Below are 19,139 nucleotides of genomic sequence, written 5' to 3' on the forward strand. Positions count from 1 at the left end.
CCGCAGGCTTATGGAAAAGATTCAGATTAGTACAGTAATATAATCAGAGGCCCAGAAAATGCAGTTAGTGAGGAAAGGCAAACAATTGGATTTATTTTGGCTACAGAGAAGGCAAAGGTTATCATTTCATTAGATACATTTGAGTTGGTTGACATCTTCCCTCTGAAAAAACAGAGAGGGCCCTGCACCATCTTGTCCTACATCCCCACCACACTTGCTTAAAATAGGTACTACCATATTGAGTTTAAAGAAAAACAGAGAATGTGGTAGGCAAAAATTGGCAATTTTTCTTTAAGCCATCTTTCTGACTTGTTCTGCCTTGCAGAAGCAATAGAGTTGTACATATCCTTTTTTTGGAAACATATCTTATATGTAACCATGCTTTTGTCAGTAAACCTCTGTCAAGAACAGTTTGTGTGATCAGGTCTTCAAATGTGGAATTTTTCTTTTGTGGCAATAGGTCTGCTTGCATAACAGAGTAGTACTTCGGAGCATGAGCAGGGTTATTCCTTAAATTAGCATCACTTCAAAATAAAACCAAGTGCCTACAGAATCACTACATTTTTTCCTTTTAATATTTAGTTATGGCTGATGAGTCGGTACCATTTTTTCTGGACCAAGGAACCACTAAAACATATCAAATACCTATTGGTCATCTGGACTACAAGTTCATTGAAAAATGCACGGATGTTAAACACCTGGAAAAGATTCTCAGGGTATTAAGGTAAACATATTTTCTTAACTTCATTACTAATTATATTCCTGTTCTGTAAAGTTCAAAGGAACCTGTACCTAAATACTCTATTTGTTTTGAACCTCTTTGTGACTTTCTAATTTAAAAATTAAAATACAGAGTTAATCATGTCAAAAGTGTCCAAATGATAGCACTAGAATTCCAAGTCCTGTTTTAACCATCCAAAAGGTCTGAGTAACTCGATGCCAGGTTTTTCTCAAATGCTGCTGCTGGATTTTGGTTCTATCATAGAATCATAGAATGTTTAGGGTTGGAAGGGACCACTAGTGGTCATCTAGTCCAACCCCCCTGCAGTGAGCAGGGACACTGCTAACTAGATCAGATTGCTCAGAGCCCCATCCAACCTGGCCTTGAATGTTCCCAGGGATGGGGCCTCTACTACCTCTCTGGGCAACCTGTTCCAGTGTTTTACCACCCTCATTGTAAAAAATTTCTTCCTTACCTCTAGCCTGAACCTACCCTGTTCTAGTTTAAAACCATTCCCCCCTCCTCCAATGTGGATAGGTCAACACCTCCCCCACCTATCGTCTTCTCCTCCAACTCTAGAGCCTCAAACCTGTTACTCAGAGGCACCTGGGGGGAAGCGGTGGGCACAGAAGGGGTTCTCCTCCTGCCCCGACTACACACCAGTTTCCATTCACTACTCTGTTTCCATTCACTACTGAAGCCATCTTGCTTGGTTGTGGTAATTTCAGATGCTATGCCTGTTTAATTTTTGCTGAACATGACAAGAGCATCTTTTATGAGCACTGTGATGATAATTTTGAACTGTGTATGTGTGTCCATTGGAAAGTGGTTGAAGGTTAACTCACTGGAATTTTCTGATCAAAATGTTATTAGGCGATAGTAGAATTCAGTTGTAACAGGAAAATAGTCCTCTGCAGTCACTGTGGTGACTACACATGCAGAGAAATACGGAGGATGCAGTGCAGTTTAATTCTTTTCTGTAACTTTTATATCTTTGCATTTTAAAGGTCTGGTGAAGAGGGATGTTACCCTGATCTTACATTGTTTTGTGAAAAGCGGATTGAGCATTTAGATCCAGGGAGCAGAGCTCTCAGAAAAGATAAGCCTGCAGCCACAGCTTCTGATTTCACAGCTGAAGAATGGAAAACAATTAGTGATGAACTGATGGTATAGTATAACTCTGATTTATAATGGTCAGTAATGTAATCACTTTGATGTATCAGTCTTCCTCTTGTGCATAAGTCAAATGTAATTATTTGATTAAATGAGGAAATTATCAAAGGATTATGTTCAGGGTTTTTTATTATTTTATCGAATTCATGTCACCGAATCTTTAATGCCCATTTTAACTCTACAGATTTTTTGTAATTATTTTTTAATTCAAAAAAGCAGAATTGCTTTTTGTCTTAATTGCTTTTCCCCATTAAGAGCAGTGCATTGTAAGGATAGTTGTTAGGGTCATTGTAGACTATGAGGTATATCTGCTCTACTGCTTTAAGGTACAGATATTTGTTTATTTTCAGAGCTGGGTGACAGAAATGAATGAAGATAATAAGAAACCACAGTTCCTGAGAACAGACACTCTGCACGAAAGACAAGATAACTTGCCTCCTATTCGTTGTTCCAGCAGCTATCTTCCTGCTAATCAGGTATCTCCAGTTTTCTAATGTCTGTTAATTATACGTCTTTCTGAAATAGGGAAATTTTATATGTAAAAACTTCTAATCATTGAGCCTTTCTTCCTAGGTTTATTTTGTTAACCAGAAAATAATAAACCTTTAAGTTTCCTTGCAAGAGACCAATGCTTAAACAAAAATGCCTCCTTAATGCTAGCGCATGTCTTGTAATAATGTTTTAATTCCAATCAAGGGTTCAGTTCGGGAGCAAATGTCCTTAAACACACTTTTCTGTTCTTTGATTCACATTTCAAAGTGGTGTTTAAGCATATGAACTAGGTTCTTTTCTCCTTGCAGTTTCATCTGAGCTTTCTGTAGCTGCCAGTTACATGAGACCAGACAGGAGCTAGTCCAAAACAGATACCCTGAAACACATACAGTGTGAATGTTGGACCCTCTGCACCAACTGTTTCACTCTGTAGCCACTTCTATATTGGGTTGCACTGTTGTATATGTAGCCTTTGATTCCCCTTATTCTATACCATGAGTGCTATTCCAGCTTTAGCCATAAAGCACACTTAACAAATCTTCAAATCTACAGAATAAACATTTAAATTTTTTCCTAGGTATTAGTTTCCTCATTTTTTTTTCCCCATTTATTTATCTGCCTGCAATCTGTTTTGTCTGTGACCGGATTTCCTTACTAATACTGTATGCAGTGCTGTTGGAGGGGTTGGCAGAAAAGTAGGTGTGGGGTGGGATTTTTTGAATTGTCAGATGTTATCATGGATGGTTTCAGTCTGATTCCCACTATTTTCTTTGGAATTCAGTGACATTGTTACAACAAATTCACTGAAGGATTTTTCTTTTTGGAAGTGAGAAATGTTATGAAAGGATCCTTACAGGTCATGTGGTATTTCTTATTAATTTATAATTTGACAAATTTTATTGGAATAATTATGTATTAGTAAATGCCTGATTTATGTTCCTACGTTGTCAAAACTACTCCTTATTGTCAGCTGGTGCTTAGACATCAGATCAAGACATTTGGGATAACTAGGCATTCTCCCTTATGCGGTATTCAAAGAGGCTGGGCATTCCAGTGTAATTCTTTATAGTGGTTAGTATTGAGACTAAGGTGTGCTTTTGGTTTGGGTTTGGTTTTGTTTTCATTAGTCTGTCCTCTTTTTACATTTTGCAATGTATGTTCCTCCTGACTATCCTATTTTGCTGAGATGAAGAGTGCCACTGTAGCTTTACTTTTGATTTAAGTCCTGTATAGCTGTTTCCTAGAACATAAAATGGTAAGTAAAATATCATGTCAACTCAGTGAATCCAGATTAGAATATAAGCATAAAATGGTGGAAAATGGCTTGAAATCTAGGATATACAGTTTTACTAAAGAGGATGTGTTCTCCATTCAAAGATGAAATATGTACTCAGATATTTTTTTTTCTCTTGCTTTAGACCATGCAACAGTCTTCAGGTCAAGTTTTTATCACTTTTGTTCTCCATACAAGGTTTAGGTGTTAGCATTATTACCCAGGAAACCTAGATAGAGCTTTATGCCGTATCTGTGGTATATGATTTCCATTCCTTTTGTCCAAGCAGACAGCCTCTGAAGTAATTGAAACCTGTCCTGGAAGAGAGAAGGGAGGCCTGAAATAGAGTTTTGGAATTCAGTCTTTTTACGTAGCAGTGCAGTTACACCACTATTAGATCACTACTGAATAGAAAGAAGCTATTTCTGTAGTATACACTAAATTTATACCTGTAATATGAAATATAAAAAAAAAATATTAATAATTTTTAAATTTTTCTTTCTTGCTGATAGAGCTATGTGTAATCTTACAATTTTTAAACATGTTTTTCTGATTAGTTAAGACTGTAATTATTTTTTACAAAATTACGTGATGCCAGTGTAACGTGATATCAAGTATGAAGTTGGTGTGATAAATTTCTCCTCTCTGCTAGAAAGAAATTCACAAACCCTTCCATAATTTTATGTTGTTATTCAGTTGGAGACAGTGTATGTTCATCTGATCTGATGCATAAAAAGTTCAGTATCTTCAATGAAGCCAAATCTGGAAACCCTTATTGACTCTAAAATGGTGGATTGCACCAATGGGTACAAGTTTGGTAAATGGAAGCATCTTGTATCTGTAACCAGATTTTCTTGCTGATATTAAATGTAGGTACAGTTTTAATTCACTACTAATAGCTTGTAACTCTATGGTGTTTTCTTTTTATTGATGTAAAGTCATGGGGAAGCTTTTCCAAAAATTAATAGATAAAGACTGAACTTTTATGCAATATTTCCTTCTTTAACACAATAAGGAAGTTTCTGTCTTGCACCCCTGTTTTTCTTTCGCACAGCTGAGGACGTCAAGGTTACATCTGTACTGCAAAATAAAAGAGGACTAGAGAGACAGCTTGAGTTTTTCTGTTCCTAACTGTCCACATTGCTTAACTATTATTTTTGCTGCGTCACTTTTTCCAGGGCAGAACTAAAGCATGGTTTTAGAGATACTTCCAAAAGACTGTATGGATGGGATTTCAGCAGCCTTAGGTTCCTTTGCCAAAGACAATTTCCTAATACTATTCCAGAAAGACTTCTGTTCTTTGATACCTCCTCATGCTACAGTTCAGGGCATGCAACACACATTCCAAGTTCTATCTTATAAAAATGCACTGTGATGGCATTTATTATAGCCTTCATGTTATTCCAGATAGTCTGAACTAAAAAAGAATACTGGTTAGCTGACATGGAATAGTAATGTCTTAGGGCCATCCTACAGGGCCCAGAGGAGAACCAAGGTCAAATTCTGTGTCACCTGAACTGAAGCAAGGCCTTGCTTTGGATCCAGAATCAGATCCTTGATCTTTGGTCCAGAAATTGTTCACTGGACCTCAAACCCTGTGGGAGCCATGCATTGTGAGTTCTGGCAAGAAAAATGACAAGGGCAGAGGTTTGGTTTGGGGTTTTTTGTTTGGTTTTGGTTTGTTTTTTTAGTTCCACAGCATGCAGACGTACATTTTGCATCAAAGCCTCTTGGGTGAGATGCTCTGAAATATTACTGATTGAGAAATTCCTGACTGCTGGAGCCGCAACTTGGTTACAATGAAATGAGAGAGAAAATGAAACCTAGAATTTTTGAAATTGTGCATTTTTGAGTCAACACTTCCTCCTTATTCCTTAAAAACATATGCTGTAGTTCTCTCCCTAAATTAACGTTGCATTAGTGTGAATACCTTGTGAGCTTTCTTCTGAGAGTTTCAGTGGTTTTGTGCTCATTTAAGTTAAGCACTTCTGGTCTGAATAAAAATATTTGGTATTTATTAAATTACTGTTTGTATATACATAATGCTAAGTCATATTTCAGGAAGCCATATTTAGGAGTTACTTCCTCCAAATATGTGTTGATCACTAAATGTATTTGTCATTTTGTCTAGCTGCTTGAAAGACTGAGAACATTAAGAGCAATTCTGTAGTTACATAGTATAAAAGTTTATGTAACCTAACATTACAGATAGTCAGAAGTGTTTACAGGAAGGGTCACATTTGCATGATGTAAATTGGGATGTTTACATCCAGCTGTAGAACTATTTCCTTGTTTCAGTGTCACCACTGGTAAAGCTAGTTTAAGAGGTTGCTGCTCGTTTCTTTGGTCCAGTTTATCATATGCTCAGTTGAACTGGTAGAGATGTTCAGGGATTGCACTGTAGTCTCTATCGAATTGTTTGTTTGAATGCAGATAATTGTAAATCTGTAGCTCTACAAACAATTCCATTGGTCTAATTCAGTGAGTGATGGATTGCAAGGTAGGAGGAAGGCTGAACAGCCAGGACAGAGTAGATGGGGAATATTTTAAAATGGCAGTTCCACTGTGGAATATGTGTTTGGAACCACACCTTGCTGTTATGTATTGTTGGAGTCAACAAGCAGGGAGGGACATATCGGAAATACAGTCTCATGACAGAGGTAGAAGAGATGCGAAAGGTGCCAGCTATGGAAATAGGTTCCATTAGCATAGGAGATGGGTTGCAATACAAGTCAGTCGAATCTGTTATTGGGACTGACTGTTGCAGGAAGGTCCTAAGCATAAATTCTCATTAAGGCAAATTTCAATGATGGAGCTTGTTGAAAAGCTAGAATGAGTGTAAATCATCTTGGGAATTAGCTTGACTGGAGTGTGAAATAGTCAAAAGAACTACAGACGCTAGTCTGAAGTCAAACAAATTTTTCATTTCTAAGTTTGTTGTGAGGGTTCTAGGGAGTATCAGAATCTGTATTGCATTCTCTTGGGAATGGCAAGCCCAAAACTAGGTTACTGATTTAATCTCAGTGTCAAACACCTCATCACAAGACTGGGGTTTCCCAAGACTGAGTTCTGCCTTGCTGTGTTGAAAGGATGGTTTGGAAGATACCAATTAGGAAGAGCAGTCTTGTATCTGAAAGTTTTATTCAGTGCCTATGTGACATGTAATAGGGCAGTGGAGAGAAAGTGTGAGACTGAAGAGCTCTTCGAATTACGATACATCAAATACGTGAAGATTTTCTTTAAAGCAGGATGAATTAAGTTTTCAAGACCATGCTGAGATTAGTCATCAGTAGCGTTAGTTACTAAGAATATGTATTGCAGAAACAAAATAAAACAAAAAAAGGCTGTGAATTTCCACTTTAAAAATTGTCTTACAGGCTGTCTGTTTCTCTTTCAGAACAAAAAATTACAAAACACACAAAGAAACAAGAAAAACATACCACGGGATTACAGTGAATGGGACAAGTATGTTAAATCCTTTATATTTAAGTTTCTTAGTAAGTCTTCTATATTTGTTTAATAATGGAACATTATTAAATGTTGAGTTTTTAAGGTACTTTACAGAAACATAGTACTAAGATCAGCATTTCAGGGAATTACAACACTGCTGTGAAACTTAGGTTTTCCTATGCTCTGTTAAAATGCAAATGATGCATTGTGGTGCTGACAGCTGAAAACAATTTAGTCTATACTGTTGTTCAAGCTGCGTGAAATGTAACAAATAGGCAGAAAATACAAATAAAAAGTGATTTTGTTTCATATTTCATTTGTCCTTCAACATGTAAGATATAAAATGTATGGAGGTAAAACCAAGGGATTAAAATTAGCTTTATTAGGGTTTTTTTGAAAGCACTTCTAGGATTGTTTAATGTCAGACTTACAAATTTGATCTTCTGTGTATCTAAAGTCACAATTCTAAATTAAAAACAAAATTGATGAATGCTTATTGATGCACTGAGCCCCGCTGACCACAAAGAATGAGCTTCAGGCAAGTACATCAGTTTGCTCAGATGCAATTACACATAATCAGAGGGTTAGACAGTAACTATTTCTAGGGTGGATGGAGCCCTGATAGAAAGACAGTCTGCATCATGTGGTGGTCATGTATTACCCTCCCAAGTTACGTGACAGATTGATGGTCCCAAATTGTTGAACATGGAGGGGAAAATGCACATCTGTGTTTTGCATTGTACCAGCTTCTCTCTAGCTTCTTAAATCTGGAATATGATGCTGTAGAATCAGAGTGAGGAGGCACAAGTTTCCAGTGCTGTAGATGGGGAGCTAAATCTAGAGACTGGGGGGTTTGGGTAATGAAACTCTTAATGTCTCACTCTACCTCAAAACCACTACAAAAGCCCTGTCCACATAAGATGTGGTTCTTGCAAAGAGTTGTGCATATCAGTTATTTTCGTGTGGGTATGTTTCAGAAATTGGGGTCTTCCTGCTCAAAAATAACTTCTGCAACAATTTATTATTTCATCCCTCTTTCCTCTGTATCATTTAAAGTAATCATTTGGGGATCTCATTTGCAGTTTTATGTGCTCAAACTTTAAATGCTTTAGCATACTGGTAATACTACAGTTTGTGATTTATTTTTTTTTTTCCCCATATTTGGATAATACAAGTATAATGAAAAATAAATTTTCCAGTTTGAAGCATATTGTGTTTTCAAAATATTTTGAAGATGATTTCAAAATCTTCAAATAATTCTTTAGGCAATTTCTGAAGAAAAAAGTTTCATTTCATGTTTTAAAGGTACCTATTTTGAAATGTGGTTAATTTATAATAAATAGGCAAAAGTAAGCTAGCAAAATAATCAGAATCAAAATGGAGAACAATTAGTCTGACCTGAAAAGGTTTTGAATCGGGTAAGTTCTCAAAATTGTGTGTCTATTTCAGATAGAAATTATTCATATTGTCAAGATCATTGTGGAATGAAAAGGATATTTTTCATTAAGTCATAAAAAGAAAAGCAGTGAGTGTAGTGTTTCAAGATAGTGTAGGAATTAATGATTACTGTATTTGTTTTATAGGACTATGGCAACAATATTTATTTGATACGAATTCCTAAACACTGTTTTCAAAAGCTGCTTCAGAGTAGCCATGGAAGTGTCTGAGATCTCAGACTGTTTTGAATCTCTCTCACTTTTATGGTATTAGTTGCTTTGAAACTGTTTCTTCAGTATTTTAGCAAAGGTTAATAGAGATGATCAATATGGCTGATGATACTGTGTCTTAAAATTTACCTGTCTTTTTTGGGCGGGATGGTGAGGAGGTGAAGCAGACATTTTCTTAGTTTAGTTTTAACCAGAGGGGAGGTAATATATAAGCAGGAGAAGCACACACACGAAAAAAAAAAAACAACACAAAGAAAGGAGAAAAACCTAAACATCTTTTTCCTAACTAGTCATGGATAACTGAACACAGCCTTTATTTCTCTTTTCCTTTGTTTTATAATGGAAATATAGCATGCCTTTTAGTAGTAGAGGGATCTTGCAATGCAGCATTATTAAATTTGTTATTTTTATTGATTTAAGGTTCGATGTGGAAAAGGAGTGTTCTAGAATTGATGAAGGCTGTGAAGAAAATAACTCAAAAGCAAGATTCTGTAGTAGGCCAAGTCTACCTGTAATCAAAAAGAAAATAGACACAGCTGGTAATGTCTTAGAAATATATATTTTTTTTTCTTTAATTGTAATACTGTGTTGTAGAGTTTGAATACAAATTGAAGAAGTAATTTATAGACATGAAAGTGACTTTATTTTTCAGCCCCTAGAGATGCCAAAAGTTTTTAGGAGGTTAACTGAAGCCATATTTGAAAAAATACCAGTCTTGGTGTTAATAATCAAGTAAAATATTTATTTTGTGTTTAGGCTGAGAGTGCTAGGTAAAGAAATAAAGCATACTTCTGCTATTATAAATCAATGGTAAAGGTTAGCCAACCACTTTCATCTTGCATTCTGAATTGTATGCATATCAGAAGGATTTAGGTTCTTATTGTAGAAAATAAAATACAAATTTGTCTTTTAGTAAGCCATATTATTTTAAAAAATAACATACAGATTATGACATTAAAGCTATTTTACCTGACAATGTTTTGATTGCATCTGTGAAAGTTGTTAGTTGTTATGTATAAATATTTTTTCTAGGCATGACAGAGAAAGAGAAGATTTTTATTGCTACTCGTGAAAAAGAAAAAGGCAATGAAGCCTTTGCCATTGGGGATTATGTGGAAGCCGTGGCATATTACAGTAGGTGAGTAAATACTATTGTGTTATTTTATCTTAATTACTCTTGTGAATATTATTTTTAGAGCAATGTAATTAAAGCAACTTCTTATTGAAGCAACTAGTGACAAATTATTTTCAAAAGGGCAAAAAGATTTGACAGAAGGGTACTTAAAGCACTGTTGCATCCTGATACGAGTTTTTATTTATCAGGAAGAGATGTGGATAAATAGTGATGGGATACAATCTGCAAGTATCAAAGTTCTTCAGATTTTTCAAAACAAATGAGATTGAAGGGCAAGTTTACAAAAATAAAAAGGATAAGCAGTGTGTTGAGAAACTAAATTAATTACAAATGACTTCTAATTAGTCATATTGGTAGGATTGTCTCTATCATTAATAAGTAAAAGTGATTTAATAGCCTCTTCTTAGAAGAAAGAAAAATTGTGTGCAGCTTCATTGTAACACTGTCTCTAATTAGCAGCAGTCCAGACGAAAAGTATATAAATGCTAGATTTAAAAAACATAAGACTCTTACTTGCCTTATCTAGTGGACAGTGGACTACATTCTGACTTTGGCTTTATTTATATAAATAGAGGTTTTTGCTACAGGACCTCTGTTGTATTTGTTTCAAAAGTAGAAAAGTTTGAGGTGAACAGAACTGAGCACGACAGAAAGAGAAGGATAGTGTTTCAATTAAGGTATTTGAATGCTGCCTTGGGAGAAATAGATTTTTTTCTCTTCCTTTTTCACAGTGTTCAAATATGATGCCATTTATACAAACCAGGATTTTCATGAGACCAACATTTGTTTCTCGTTTGCAGATTACCCATCTTGAGACACTAGAGGTCTGACTTGCAAAAGTGCTGACTGCTAACACATTAAACTAACGTTAAAGGAAGCTCAATTCTGTGTTTAACTCTGTGCAAATTATAAGGGCCTTAAAAAAACACAAGTCCTAGAAGTGTCAATGTTGTCACTTAGAAGTTGAGAGCTTATGGGAATCTTGGTGTATTAATTACCAGCGTAAACTGAGGGTAATGATATGGCACTCCTGTGAGATTAAGTGTTAAGATAATTCAGGGGCTGTGATATTACGGTGGGATATCCTCAAAAAAAAATTATGAGGAAGTTGAATGTGTCTGTTGTCAGTGCAGATGAGTATGGAGAAAATAATGAATAGGAATAAATTGTGTGCAACAGCAATAAAATAAATATTGAACAGTTTATGTTTAGGAAGCACCATTCATACTGTCACTGAAGAAGGCAGGGTTTTGTAGAACAGCTTATGAAAATTTACCTGGAGATCATTGATGTATATGTGTGCACAAAGATACTGATATTCATAGCACCCAGGCTGTTTAAACAGGCATTTGATGTGTATATTTTGTTCTTGACTTGCAGCCTTAACATATTATTTTTTTTTGATACATGAACATGAATATGAAAACATCCATAGCTGTATTTCATAAACAAAAAATAAAATACAAATCCATAATATAAAAATAAATAAACCCCTCTGCTTTTGGGGCATAAATAAGGTATTAATTAATAAGGATGGGGAGAATCCTTCCTAATGGAGAGTCTTTCCATATTTGACCCCCATGGGGCATTGTACACCTTCTGACATAAATGATATTGACACTGCATAATTTTCTAACTGGATACTTTTCTAATACTATCTGAAAATTGCTATTTCTTACATTAGGAATATTTAAATAAAACACATTTTGGATTGAATTGGTAATAGCTTGAAGGGGTTATCTGTATATGGCTAAAAAGGGAAAAAGAGTAGAGTTCTAAATAAAAATAATCAGGATACAATTATTCTTTTTGTCTTGTAATGAGACCTACTATTCTAAGCTGAATGTAGAGAGTACTTTCTATTTTACAAAACCCCTTAAATATCTCATTTCTAAAGAGATGCAAAATTTTTGCAGAGGACATGTTCTGACATAGTTCTATTACGCTGATGTGATTTTAAAATAAATAGACCTTGCCTATTTTTCTCCATACCTCTAGTGAAATCACTCTGCTTTGTAATTTCAGTTCTACTAGAGAGTCATAGAATAATTTAGGTTGGAAGCAACGTATGAATGATATTTTGTGCAAACCCCCTCTCAAAGCAGGGCCAAGTTAGACCAGGTTACTCAGGGATTTGTCAAATTAAGTTTTGCGTATCTCCAAGGATGGAGATTTCACAACCTCTCTGAGCAGCCTGTTGCAGTGTTTAACTACCCTTACAGTAAATTTTTTTCCTAAAACATCATCAGAAATTCCCTTTTTGCAACTTGTGTCTGTTGCCTTTTGGCCTGTCAGTGTGCACTTGTGAGAAGGATGTCTTCTCCGTACCTTCCCATTAGGTAACTGAAAACAGTTACAAGACCTCCTCTGTGCCTTTGCTTCTGGCTGAACAAACCTAGTTATCTCATACTCTCTTCATAAGTATTGCATGTACTCCAGCCCCCTAACTATCCTGGTGATGCATTGGACTCACTCCAGTTTGTTGGTGCCTTGTGTACAGGAGAGCCTCAGACTGAACATGAGTACTCCACCAGTTGTCTCATAGGTGCTGAAGAGAGGGGAAGAACTGCTTCTGTCAACCTCCTGGCTACACTCTTGTTAACATGGCCCAGCATGTGGTACGCCTTCTTTGCCCTGAGAGCAAACTGTTAACGCCTGTTCAATTTGTTGTCCACTGGGGCCCTCGGGTCCTTTCCTGCAAAGCTGCTTTCTAGCTAGTTGGCACCCAGCCTGTAACTGTTGCTGGAGTTACTCCGTTTCAGGTGCAGGATTTTGCACTTGCCTTTTCAGAATTTCTTGACAAGTCTGCCAACCCATTCCTCTGGCCTGTTAAGGTCCCTTTGATTTGAGTTCTGCTGTCCAGTGTATTATTGAATGTGCCCCCCCCAGCTTTGTATCATTGACAAACTTCCTGGGCATGCTTTCTGTTCCATCTTATACACCCCTGATAAAGATGTTAAAAACTTGATCCTAAAGGGAGGCCAGTAGTAACTGGTCACAAGTTGGACTTTGTATGGCTCAATTCTTGGAGCCTAGCAGTCTGGTCAGTTTTCTGTCTGCCTTGTTGTTCACATCTAGTCCACGTTTTACCTATCAGTGTAAGAATACTATGGGAGATCACGTCACAGGCTTTGCTACAGTCAAGGTAAGCAACACCCTCTGTTCTTCCTTCCTTCACTGAAGCCACTCAGCAAAGAAAGCTATCAGGTTGGTCTTGGCATTCCCAACAAGTTCTTGACTGTGAGTAACAATTCCAGCAGAGCATTCCCCCTTGTCAGCATGTTGTGTCAAGAAATTGTCTTCGATATGATCCCGAAGTTTCATAGATTTCTTGTGCCTTGTAATTTTGCCCTTCCAGCAGATACTGGAGTGGTTCAGGTCCCCTGTGGGAACCAGAGCCTGTAATTGTGAGGCTTCCTCTAGTTGCCTGAAGAAGACTTCATCTGCTTGTTCTTCTTCATCAGGCAGTCTGAAGCATGATGCTTACCATGATGTCACCATGTCAGTCTGATCTCTTATTTTTATCCATCAGCTTTCTTGACTAGCTTGTCACTCTTGCCTGTTCCAAGACAAACCTTCATATATTTAATCACTGTTTAGACTAGAATGCATCTCCTCCTCCTTACCTTCCTAGTCTTTCTAAAGAACCTGCATGCCTCCATCACAGCATTCCAGCCATGCAAACTATCCCACCATATCTCTGTTATCTTGCTGAGATCATAGCTGCACAGACCTTTTATTCTTTTTTTGTTTCCCATGCTTTGGGCATTTGTGCACAAGCACTTGAGATGGACCTCCAGTCATGCTTTTTTCACAAGGGTGTGAGTCTCTTCCAGTAAGCTGTCCCCCAGCACACTTCCCTAGTGCCCCCTCTTCCCAGTGAACATAGAGTTCTCTTTGCTAGGTTAGTAAGGGTGTTGGCAAAGGTCTTGCACCACTTTGACATATGGATCCCAGTTGTCCTTGTTCCTCAGAGATCATCCTGTTGTTAGAGAAGCTAAAGCTCTGCCTTATAGTAGCAGCCATGCAGCCAGACGTTGACCTGGACAATTCATTCACTGCTACTTGAGTCTTGCCCTTTTACAAGCAAGATCAAGGGGAAGCCCATATGCCACCCCTCCATGCTCTTCATCATAGCCTCCAGAGCTCTGTGGTTACTCTTGATACTATGAAGGTTTCATTTGGCAGTTTCATTCAAGTCTACATGGATGGCAGGAAGAGGTAATAGTTTAAGGGAGAGATGAGCCATGGGTTCTTCTCTGCAACATCTCAGGTCTAAGTCCTGCCAAGCAATAGACTTCTGAAGATGGTAAATCTAGTTGGTGGATGGTTGCCTCTAAGTCTTCCAGGAAGTTTCTAACCACTATTGTGGTTAGAATATCAGCATTAATGTTGTGATAATACTGTTTTCAGCTTCCAGTAATGAAGTGTTTTTACATTCAGGTTTTCTAACTATAAGCCTACAATGGTCAATGCTCCCTTTTTTCAGGAGTATATCAGTAATACCCACGGCAGCTGCATATAATAACAAAGCTCAAGCAGAAATCAAACTTCAGGACTGGGACAGTGCTTTGCAGGATTGTGAGAAGGTACTAGATATGGAACCTGGCAATGTAAAAGGTAAAGTAGACCATAAAAAGGTAAAGTAGACGATTTTGTGATTCTGTGATAAATTTGCCATTCTATGTATTATTTTATCTCTAGCAAATAAAATGGTACATATCTGTTCATGTTGTTAGTTGACTTCATTTAGCTTTACATCAAGTCCAAGTATAAAGAAGCAAACAGAGTAGCTCCACAAAGTAATTTTAACAGTATTTTCGGGGACAGGGAGGTTTTATGCAGTCCATCCTGTTTATCTGTAACACGTATTCTTATGCAGTAGCATGGGGCTAACTCTTGTTTTTTATATGATGGCTATAAGTCCTCTTGTATTTGTGCCGTGCATTGTTTCCGTAATACCCACACTGAAGTATTAATTACCTTAAAATCAACATGAAAACAGTGGAAGTTGCTGATTTAATCCTTTCTGAAGGCAAGGGCTTGAATGTAGCTAACTGTATTTGCATGGGAGGAGGGGAAAATTGGAAAAACATGAAAAGATGCTTCACAATTCACCCAAAAGATGTCATGCGTAATTGCATCGTTAAAAATGATCAAGAGAACAGTAATTATTAATATAGAGTCATTATGAATTAAATGCAGAATTTTAAAAACTGTTTTACACTTAATATGTCTAGAAAAAATAGTGTATTATCTGCTGTATGCTTTAAATACACAAACAATACGCTTTGTTCCTTTGTAGCTCTAATGCGCCGTGCAACCGTACACAATCAGCTGCAGAATTACCAGACAGCTATAGAGGATCTGAACAAAGTATTATGTATTGAACCAGAAAACGCTATAGCTAAGGTAAAGACAAATGAGTTTAATAAGACCTGAAAAAGGTTGTATGCAGTCGTACCATAAACAGTTCATATTGTTTGATTTGAATATGAGTTTTCAGGACACACTTGACCTACTGTGCTGATCAGTTTCCCAAGACCACACAGGTGCCTAGGGTGGAAATTAGGTACTTGAATGTGACCAGACCTTCTATTCACTACTTAATTGTGAGAACCTGTAGGCATTCAAGTAATCTCTATTAATGAATTTAGGTGTCTAAAATTTTGCTGCTGAACGTGCTTACAGTATTAGTGGCTTAGCTGATCGAAGTTACTTGGAAATTCGTCTCAAAAAGATCCATTGGGATAGGTGTGTTTAAGTTTGACACATAATTCACAAGAAAAATTCAAAAGAGATGCCAAGCTTTTATTGTTGTAGTGGTAAAGTTAACCCAAAAGGAGAGGACCTGGATTCTGTCCTCACTTAGCATCATTTCTCACCTCCAGGCTAGAACGAAAAACCTTTCATACCTTCTGATGAATCTGGACCCTTCTTAGCCAATTTTGGATCTAAGAAAGCTGGATGCTTTCTTTGGAAACTCAAGATCAGGATATGGTCCTTGTACTACTCTTGTTTTGGCTGTTTAGGAGAGGACTGGTTTGTGTCATTTCATTGGTATCTTCTTAGGGGTGTTTTGTGGGTTAGAACCCAGTCCTTGCATTTGGACTCTATATGTCCTGAGAATCTTCAATACTAGGCAGTTCTGATACTAAACTGCTCTTTGCCTATTAATTAGGAGTCCATCATACTGCTACCCTCCCAACTTTTTTACGTATGACTTCGCTTCTGGATGCTGTGCAATTGCCTCATCACCTGAATTCTGTTCAGCTCTTATTGTTGGCACATTTTGAGCTGCTAGCAGCTTGCTTCCTTCTTTCCATGGAGTTACTTGATCACCGCTATTGCTTGCACCAGTGAGAGAGTTCCAAGCCTGTTACGTCAAATTCACCACATATAGCATTTGTCCCTTTTAGGGTGTTCTTGGAGCTAGATTCCTGTCCGGATCAGTTCCTGAGTTTCACACCAACCAAGGAATCAACCTGCCTGCTTGCTTTTTTTCCCCCCCTTTCTTTTTTTTTAAACACCTGTCTCTAGATTTGAATTCTAAAAGAGCTTTTGGGTTTGGGTTTTTTTTCTGTTTGTAAGACTGAACCACTAAATAGCTTGTGAGTCAGCGTTGACAAACTTCACAACAGTCTTGGTGAAAAAAATATCAAATAGGTTATGCTGAGACTTTTTATAATACCAGACATAAGATACTTACTCATTTTGCGTACACTCTTCCAGAGATCCAAATATATTAGTAGCTTTGCTGAGCAATGCTTGTGTAGCTGAAAGCAGATGTCTGTCCTTATCTGTGCCATCTATTATGCCTTGGCTGAGACATCTATTGGTGACAGAGTGCTTGGCAGGGCATTTTTTTGAGTTGCTCTTTACTTGGAGGATCTTCAAAACCCTCTTGAGCTAAATGTGCAGAGTCACTAAAATAAAGGTAAATTGCTAGACAGTAATTGCAATTCTTTAAGGTACTTTGTCTACATGAATCTTTGCTTGTTCCTGTCCTTGTTTTATCTTTTTCTTGAGAAAGTGAATACTGAAATGGCACTTCCTTGTACAGCACTGAATTAAGTTCAGAATAGTGCATAATGTTGGGTGTGTCTTACTCTGCTCTGAAAGTGTATAGTGCAGTTGAAGTATTTTTCTGAGTAATCAAAAAATGTTTATGGCATGAGAGGCTGTTTGATCCTCTAATTTGCAGTTCTTCTGAGAGGAGGAAACCTTTTCATTATTCAGCAGTGTCCTTCTGTTACACTGCTGAGTTGTCGTTGTCTCTTTTGGTTCTAGTTCTATCAGTTACATTCCTCCATCAGATATCCATCAGACACCAAATTTTCCATAGCATAGATTTTTATAAACTGATTTTCGGCTTTTTTTGAGATTCTGGAAAGAGCGTGTTTTCCATGTGTATCTTCTGAGTAGACCATGCCAGATACCACAATAGTATAATCTACTTTTTTCCTTTTCCTTTTTTTTTTGCTTAAGCAGTTAATTCAAGAAAAGTATTTATTTGTGTGGTATCTTCTGAGTTTCTAAGAGACAGAAGTTGAGTGTTAATCTTGGTTTGGATAGAGACTCTTGGAAAAGTTGTATTTATTTTCTGGTTTTATATTGGTAACATTTATCTTGATAGTTCTTCAGGATCTTATGTGGATTATTTAACAGAATGTATTTTCCGTATATAAATTACAATTTATATACTTCTAGAAAAAGGCTTCTGCTATTGCTGTTTTTTCTCTATTGCAGAAAAGTCTGCTAGATATTGAAAAGAAGCTGAAAGGTTTAAAGCCTGCATCTGAAACTCAAGGCAAAGGAAGAAGAATACTTATTCAAGATATAGAGGATTCGGAAGGTGATGAAGAAAGAGGGGAAAATACAGAAGAATGTGAAAGAAGTGGTGGAGGTAAAAGTAATGTCATGTAATTTCCTATTTAATTTTAACCTGAGGAAAAAAATCATTACCTTCGATATTGCAATGTTTATTCACACAATTCATCCATATTTGCTTACAAAGAATTTTGCCTGTTTAAAGACTAAAGTGACATTCACTACTTAAAGTAGATCTGAGTGTGAAATCTAGAATACATTTTTTTTTTACACATCTTTGGAACTATTTCTAGAAATGGTATGACAGAGTCAGATGGAAAATGTTGCTATAAATCACCTACTTTCCTGTGTCTTGTGTAATTTTATACTTTCCTTTGATGTGGACCTGGTTCGGAATTTCTTCTGGTGTTACAGAACATTTTGTGTTCCTTAGCATTTTCTCTCACCCAGCTCTCCTGCCTTCCCACCGTCACATTTTTCTCCTGCATTTTCCCTTCCTTGATTGGATCAAAGAGTGTAAAAATGGTCAAGTGGCATGTAATTTGATTTTTTTGTTGTTTGTTTTGAAAGCTATCTTTTCTGGTTTTTAGTGTAAGAGATCATCTGTGTGCTCAGAATGTATATATTGTAGATAAACAACCTGTAATTCTTGTACTATATGTATTTTATGAGCAGTTGAAGTGCAGCTCCTGTTCATGGCTTAATGTGTGACTATCTGCAAGACTGCTGAGATGAAGCTACTGGTATAATCAGAATAGATGACTTGTAGGAGGGAGTGAGTCAGTAGGGGCTATTGAGGCTTGTACTGGCAGGTTGCTTTTCAGTTCAGCTGCATGTCTGGGCTCCAACCTGCAATAGAATAACATCCCTGGGTTGATTTGTACCCTTTTGCGTTTCTGTTGGTTATTTAAGGTAATGTGGCATGACAACTGTGGCTTTTGTGTTTTCCGTGGCCTATGTAGTTCTTTATCTTGAAATGAAATCAGTCGGTGGGTTTTCCAACTGAATCGTGAATTTTGGACTGTACATGTGTGATTTAATAATGCATTACTTGCACACAAATTTAAGGAAAACACATTTTTCAGAATCACTAGGTATCCACTAAGTCTCTTCAGCTAAAACCCTGGAAGAAAGGATGAATCATGTCCCTAGCCTTAAATATTAGTTAATTTGGGGTTGCTTTCCATTTGGAACATTCAGATGTGCCTTCCAGCTCCATAGGAAGACTCCCATTCCATTGATGAAAGGTTAGGCTTTAAACATAGGGAAGATTGTCAACATGTGTTCATGTGATATACATAAGCATTTTTGAGATTTAAAGGCAACATCTTCATAGATTACTCTGTTTTGAAAGTACAATTGGAAACAAATACGAAGTCAGTTCAGTTATTGAATAAA

The 19,139-nt window shown here is 36.9% G+C and overlaps 1 protein-coding gene across 3 annotated transcripts in view; it reads left to right on the forward strand.

Annotated features, from left to right (window-relative positions):
* Positions 1-584: 584 nt before the first annotated feature.
* SPAG1 (sperm associated antigen 1) overlaps positions 585-19,139 on the forward strand; it is a 41,748-nt gene continuing 23,193 nt past the window's right edge. The window contains exons 1-9 of one of the 3 annotated variants that reach the window (XM_035893888.1): positions 585-724; positions 1,729-1,888; positions 2,245-2,370; positions 7,057-7,124; positions 9,197-9,315; positions 9,809-9,914; positions 14,401-14,531; positions 15,217-15,323; positions 17,661-17,823. In XM_035893888.1, coding sequence (XP_035749781.1) covers positions 585-724; positions 1,729-1,888; positions 2,245-2,370; positions 7,057-7,124; positions 9,197-9,315; positions 9,809-9,914; positions 14,401-14,531; positions 15,217-15,323; positions 17,661-17,823 — 1,120 coding nt within the window. Of the gene's footprint in view, positions 725-1,728; positions 1,889-2,244; positions 2,371-7,056; positions 7,125-9,196; positions 9,316-9,808; positions 9,915-14,400; positions 14,532-15,216; positions 15,324-17,660; positions 17,824-19,139 lie in introns of those variants that run through there. The other 2 variants (XM_035893889.1, XM_035893890.1) reach the window with 2 other exon arrangements.

The sequence above is a fragment of the Egretta garzetta genome, unplaced genomic scaffold (assembly GCF_000687185.1).
Source record: "Egretta garzetta isolate BGI_Z169 unplaced genomic scaffold, ASM68718v1 scaffold154, whole genome shotgun sequence".
In the NCBI taxonomy this organism is placed as follows: Eukaryota; Metazoa; Chordata; class Aves; order Pelecaniformes; family Ardeidae; genus Egretta; species Egretta garzetta.